This window comes from Pleurodeles waltl, chromosome 6 (assembly GCF_031143425.1).
Source record: "Pleurodeles waltl isolate 20211129_DDA chromosome 6, aPleWal1.hap1.20221129, whole genome shotgun sequence".
Classification (NCBI taxonomy): Eukaryota; Metazoa; Chordata; class Amphibia; order Caudata; family Salamandridae; genus Pleurodeles; species Pleurodeles waltl.
Genome location: NC_090445.1, coordinates 1,606,014,452 through 1,606,020,521, shown reverse-complemented (window position 1 = coordinate 1,606,020,521; position 6,070 = coordinate 1,606,014,452). Strand labels below are relative to the sequence as shown.

Sequence of the window (6,070 nt, the reverse complement as noted above, 5' to 3'; positions counted from 1 at the left end):
CCTCACAGAAAAGGGAATACCACTGAGAATTCTGCACTGTACTACCGGGTCCACGTGGTTATTCCTCATTCCATTGAATGATTTTCTAATTGCATGGTACTGGCCGGGTGTTACTGTATGGTACCGGTTTTTACGGGTGGAGATTTACTGTAATCGAGGTCAATGAGGGAAACCAGAGATTCTCATAAAAACAGACCTTTCATTTTAAAGAATTTCCGAAGTGCTACCTTCCTAAAGAAACGGTGGAAACACCACACAATGCATACATCTTATGGCCATATGTTTGACACTTAGTAATGTTGAGGGTATAATGGGCTTATACAATGCAGCTTTTGAAAATGAAAATTCTATATGTGGCTCTAAGAGGTAAAGCTCTTACACAGGTTGTTTCCAAACATAGTTGTATTATATGTAGTACAGTATATGACATGGTTAAAAACACAAATTAGCGAGGAAGAATGGAAGAGGAAATGTCAGAATATGAACACATTCAAACTAAAAAACAGCATGCAGAGTCTTTTTTAAATAAATTCTCTTAACATTCATAGGAGCAGCTTCAGCAGTGCAATGAGTTGCAGAAAACATATTCACAGTCTAAAAAGATCAAATATTCGCCATTATTATTTTTTTATTTCATTTTCTATTGTTTAGACCTTGAGCAAGAATGTCAGAGCATTTCACGCACCTGATGACACGTTTAAACAGAAACATAACATATTGGTAATATCAGGATAAATGAATACAGGCAAGCGATAAGAAAATTTTAGACCTGCGTTGAACCAATCTTGCCTGCAGAAAATGTTAAATAAAGGCAGTCTCAACTTTAGGCAGGCTTTGAATAGGGAGGGATTTGTATCCTAGATAGCAAGTAGCTCAATAATTGTGGTCTTTGCGCAGGAAAGGGCACCTTGTTGAATTTTCTTGTACTTGTCAGGATCAAGGAAGTCAAGGCCCATTGCTCAGGTTTTAGCTCACTCCAGGCAGGATACGTTTATTCAACCGGTATTTTGAGGTATCCATATGCATTTCCTTGTAGGTGAGGCAGTCAGTCTTTTACATGCAGGTAGCCATTCCAGTAATGCCTAGGCTAAAGTGATTTTGGTCCAATTTCCCAATTCTTGCAATTACATGGGTTGCTAGCGGCGTACAATTCAGGTGTTAAGGAAGTATGCAACCAATGCTTTACTGTATTCAACTCTAACCATGACCAGGGTTTGGACCTGGCTGTGGAAGTGATGGAAAGGGAAGCCAAGGAGAAATGTCGTATTTCTAAAGTACATTGTTTGGGACCCTTAGATGGCAGAGTCCCACAATCCATTGGAGTTTCAGGTACTTATTACTTCTTTAGACACAGACATAGGCAAGAACTGGCCTACCTATTTAGCCCATTTGATACAACTTGGAATCTTGGTGAAGGACTTGTAAAACATCTCAGTGGAAAATATGTAGAGCAGGGGATCTAGACAGCAATTGGCCGAAGTGAAGACCCACGATATGTAATAACTTGTTTCCACTTTGTGCAGCAGATTGCAACTGATAGAGAAATATTTGATAATGACTCCTAAAGTCCTGCTGATGTGTATCGGTAGGAAGCAAATGGCAAAGATCACCAGAGAGACTGTGATGATCTGTATAGACCTGGTCCTCATCACCTGGCCCCTTAAACTGTTGCTAGTCATCTTGGAAACAAAAAAAACCAATCGGACATAACAGGTCAAAGATATGGCGAACGGCAGGAGGAAGCTGGGAAACAAGTAAAGCATGTTCCAGTAAAAGAAAAGATGTACCATGTCACTTTGATGGATGTTCAAACACTTTATTGTGTTGTCCACAACTGTAGTTCTGAGAGAGAAGAAGAACACAAATCCTTGAAAGAAGAGGATAAGCCAACCAGCCACACAAATATTTATAATAAAGGATTTCCTCTTAAAACGTGATTTCTTGTGATGGCGGACTATGGCCACGTACCTGTGGATGCTGATCAGTGCCAGGAAATAGATGCTGCCGTATAGGTGAGTGCTCATAAAGAAGACATTGAGTTGACAAAGGAAGTTACCAAAGGGCCAGTGGTTGCCAAGAAAGAAGTAGGTGATCATCATGGGGGCTGCCAGGGTGATGATGGCGTCCGTCAATGCTAGGTTGAACTGGAGCACCATGCCTGAGCTCCACTTCTTAATATGGAACCAAAATATCCAAAGGCTGGCGGTGTTTAGGATGAAGCCAAATACGAAGATGATTGTCAACAGTGTGGGGATGAAAGGGTGCAGTACCTGGGAATGACAGTATGTAACGTTCACTGAGGGTGTGTTGTTCATGGTGCAGGAGAGCTGAGAATTGCTCTTCAGGACAGAGTTATGTAGAAGAGAATGGTGCTTTACACGGGCCCTCACCTATGAGCAAAAACAAAAATGAAAGCGATTATATATTGCTCTCTGTAATATTTATAGAGATGAACTTTCCAACACAATTTTCTAAGCAGTTAGTACATGGATTTTATTCCACCCCCTTCCCACCCACCTCCCGCATCAATTATTTAAACACACTCCCTGTTTATTTTTATTATTGGAAACATCTTTCCCTGTGTACTTAAATTATTTTTAGTTTTGGAGCAAGGTCTCCGAATGTAGGACCCAATGTGTTAAGCACTATTGCGTTCCCAAACCCTGTGATTTGCGAAGTCACAGGGTTTGCAAACACATTAGTGTTCTGTGAAATATTCTAAATCTTTTGTGCACATCAGTAAAGCCTTTCCAAGTCATAAAATGGGCTTTGCGATCCATTATGATTCACAATTGGGAAGGGCTGTGAAAGGGGTGTCCCCTTCTAATTGCGAGTAGCAGTCCATTGATACAGTTGATGCAGTTGTGGTTGCAAGCCATTGTCATTTACCAACACTTCAAAGGAGGAGGTAACTGATTTGCAAAGGTTGCTGGGTGACCTCAGAAAAAGCATACATTGTTCCAAAGAATGACCTCCTTGCCTGACTCCCACACCCTTCAACACATATCCAAATGGGGAACTGTTTTAGAACCAACACACTTCCTTTGAGGAGCACAGGTTTGGACCTGTCTCTTAGTACATTGGGAACTTGCTACCTGTAGTGCAATGAGAGTTTGTGGTACCGGAAAATCCTCCAACTTGTGCAGGAAGTGCCACATCTGGAGGGGATGTGCCAGCAAAAGTATGGTGAGTGCAATCCTGCAGGAACATTCTCCTGCAGATTTAGCATTGAGTCAAAAAATAAGAGTATTTTCTATTGCCCAGTGCTTAATTTGAGCAACACTTATTTTTCTCAAAATATATTTTCCAAAGGTGACAGAGAAAAAATACAGATCGGAAAGAAGGAGGAAGGGAAAGATGGCAAAAAAAATAACAAAGGGAGAAAGCAAGACACTACAAAAGGGAGATAAAAGGACCTCGAGTGTCTGGAAGTGGATTAAAGATGTTGGATTTAAGACTAACGGCCTTGATATTCGGTGCACTGATGTTTAAATGAACTGGACACAGGATTCTGAGCTCTTTCCTTTACAAATTAAGCACTGCTGATACCTTCCAAACCTAATTAGGCCCCCAAAGTGCTGTACAAAAAGACACAGTTAGATTTAGTTCTGGTGGGAAAAGAGGCTTTTTAATCTACCAACCAATCGGTAGCCATAACGAGGTAGAAGGCTTCTGAGGTACCTGTGGAGGACATGAACCAAAGAGTACATTTAAAACACTGAAAAAGTCAGGCATTATAAAACAAGACATGAAACCTCCATTCTACGAGTATTTGGATGCAAGGAAAAAGGACCCCTGCCGGGGACCAGGTGAAGACATAGAAATCGGCAGCAAGAAAACGCAATGGCTTTAGAAAGAATTAATACATGGTTCAAAAAGTCAAGAACGTCATGAAAACCCCACTTTAGCAGCCTGAGCAGTGATGTATGTCACTGGGGAATGTGTAGCATTTGAAGTGATCATTACTGTTCCTTTGAGAGTGAGGTCCCCAAATAGAAGCTCATAAATGCAACAGCAGAAAAATGATATGATGAATCTCTGGAGTGCGAGGAAGGGGAAACACGTGAAACAAGAGCACAAAAGTAAGGGATGGAGAGGTACCTGGATGGATAGATGAATGACGAGCAAGTTGGAGTGATGGATGGATGGATGGGGCATGGAAAGATCGAATTATGAATAGAGAAAAGTGAGTGTGGATGAAGGAAAGACGAATAGACAGATAAATGGAAAAAATATGGCGAGAATGATAGATATGGAGAAGCAAAGCAAGGTGCTTGGTTGTACAGCTGGAGGGAAAGGATAGAGAGATGGATGGATGGATAGATGAATGATAGAAGAAAATGAATGATGTATGATTGTGGATGGATATAGGGAAAGAAGGAGGGGCAAAAAGAGACAATAGGATGGATTAATAGATAGATAGAAAAGAAAGAAAGGATGGAGGGAATTATTGATGCATAGGATAAGGGTCCAACATATCGGTAGAAATATGTGATCAACAGTCCACAAAAGATAAAGTGGGTCAAATTTTCTTTTCACTCCGGTCCTCAAGAAATCGTTTCTCAAATTGTATAGGCTTACCTGTCACTTTACCTCATCAGAGGTACACAACGGTTTGCAATTGGCGATTCAACAATACCTACTCCGCTTGATAAGTTGCTTTTGACATATAGAAGCTTGAAAAAGTCTATAAGATGAAAAGTGTCAGCTGCATTATCCATAAAGAAGTCTTCAACTGCATCTACATTTGGTCGCAGTATTATATGAATGGTTTTGTCTACATCTAGAAAAAGGCAGACACCTCTACATCAGCTACGGACATTTGTAGAAGTTGAAACGTAATTTCTTAAGAACTGTACTAAAAAGAAATATTGACCCACTTTATTATTTCCGGACTGTTAATGTTATGTTATGTTAATTCACTTGTAGAGCGCATGGCTACCCAAAGGCCTCCCAGCGCTAAAGAACAATCTCCATAACTATGAGAGAGAAGCAACTGGATCTAGAACAGCCAGGTTATGAGTGCTTCCTGGAAACTGAGTTCATGACTGGTTAGCTGAAACCTGAGGGGGAGGGAGTTCCACAGTTTAGTTCCCAGATAGGCCATCGTGGTACCTCCCCATCTGACCTTTTTGACTCTAGGTAACGTGGCCAGTGCTGCTGACGCAGACCTGAGGTCTCTGGTGGACTTATAAAAAGTTGCCAGGGTCTTTAACAGAGGGGTACCTCTGTTATGTAATGACCTATGGATACAGCATAGGGTTTTAAACTTTATACGCTGTTCCACTGGAAGCCTATGAAGAGATGATAGGGCCGGTTTCACAGAAGTATGCCTAGGTAGTCGTACCATAGTCGTACCATTATTTTTTACTCTAACCCTTTTGGTGTACTGTAGGCTACCTTCTAGGTTCATTGAGTGTGGTATTTCACCATACTGTGGTTGCACTCTTTAGGTAACAAGGGTATGGCCTGATGTACCACTCTGCATACACAGTTTTCTACTACTGTGCTTTAAAAAGTTTTTTAGTCTTGCCTAACATTTAAGGGGATGTGTATAATAATGACAGCTGCTACCAATTGCAAAGGTGTTATGCTTTAAAACTAGTCATAGGCTTAATTAGAAAGCAATAGGTTAGCGATATTATATCAGGGGGCAGGGAATACGACAGTGATACATCCAGTCGATTTTAGTACCAGAGGTTGCGAAGTATTCTTGCAAGGACTTTCTGAATGGCTTTATTTACTGCTGGTAAATAGTTCAATTGCCTTAATCCACTTACAAAACTCATATATTTTTCCCACTAAGAAGAACAAGCATTAACAGAACCGTAGTGCTTGAGCTCAAAATCTTTTAGCTTTGCCAGTGCTTGTTTGTTTTATGCTAAATGGCTGCTGCTAATGTGAGCGCTTCTGTGGCATCCATCTTTAAACAGGATGTCTAAAAATAAAATATAATGCATTCAAATAGGAATGCAGAAGAATTCTATGTCAGGACCGGAAGCTTCAAATTATGCTTCTTCTTCGCTGTTTATTATTCACAAAACACATCAGCCAATTAAATAAAACTTTT

At 40.5% G+C, this 6,070-nt stretch overlaps 1 protein-coding gene across 1 annotated transcript; it reads right to left on the bottom strand.

The window, feature by feature from the left end:
- Nucleotides 1-432: 432 nt before the first annotated feature.
- Nucleotides 433-2,373, bottom strand: LOC138302188 (P2Y purinoceptor 4-like). The gene has a single exon (XM_069242534.1). The coding sequence runs from the start codon at nucleotides 2,313-2,315 to the stop codon at nucleotides 1,377-1,379; it is 939 nt and encodes a 312-aa protein (XP_069098635.1). The 5' UTR covers nucleotides 2,316-2,373; the 3' UTR covers nucleotides 433-1,376.
- Between the last annotated feature and the right edge of the window lie 3,697 nt (nucleotides 2,374-6,070).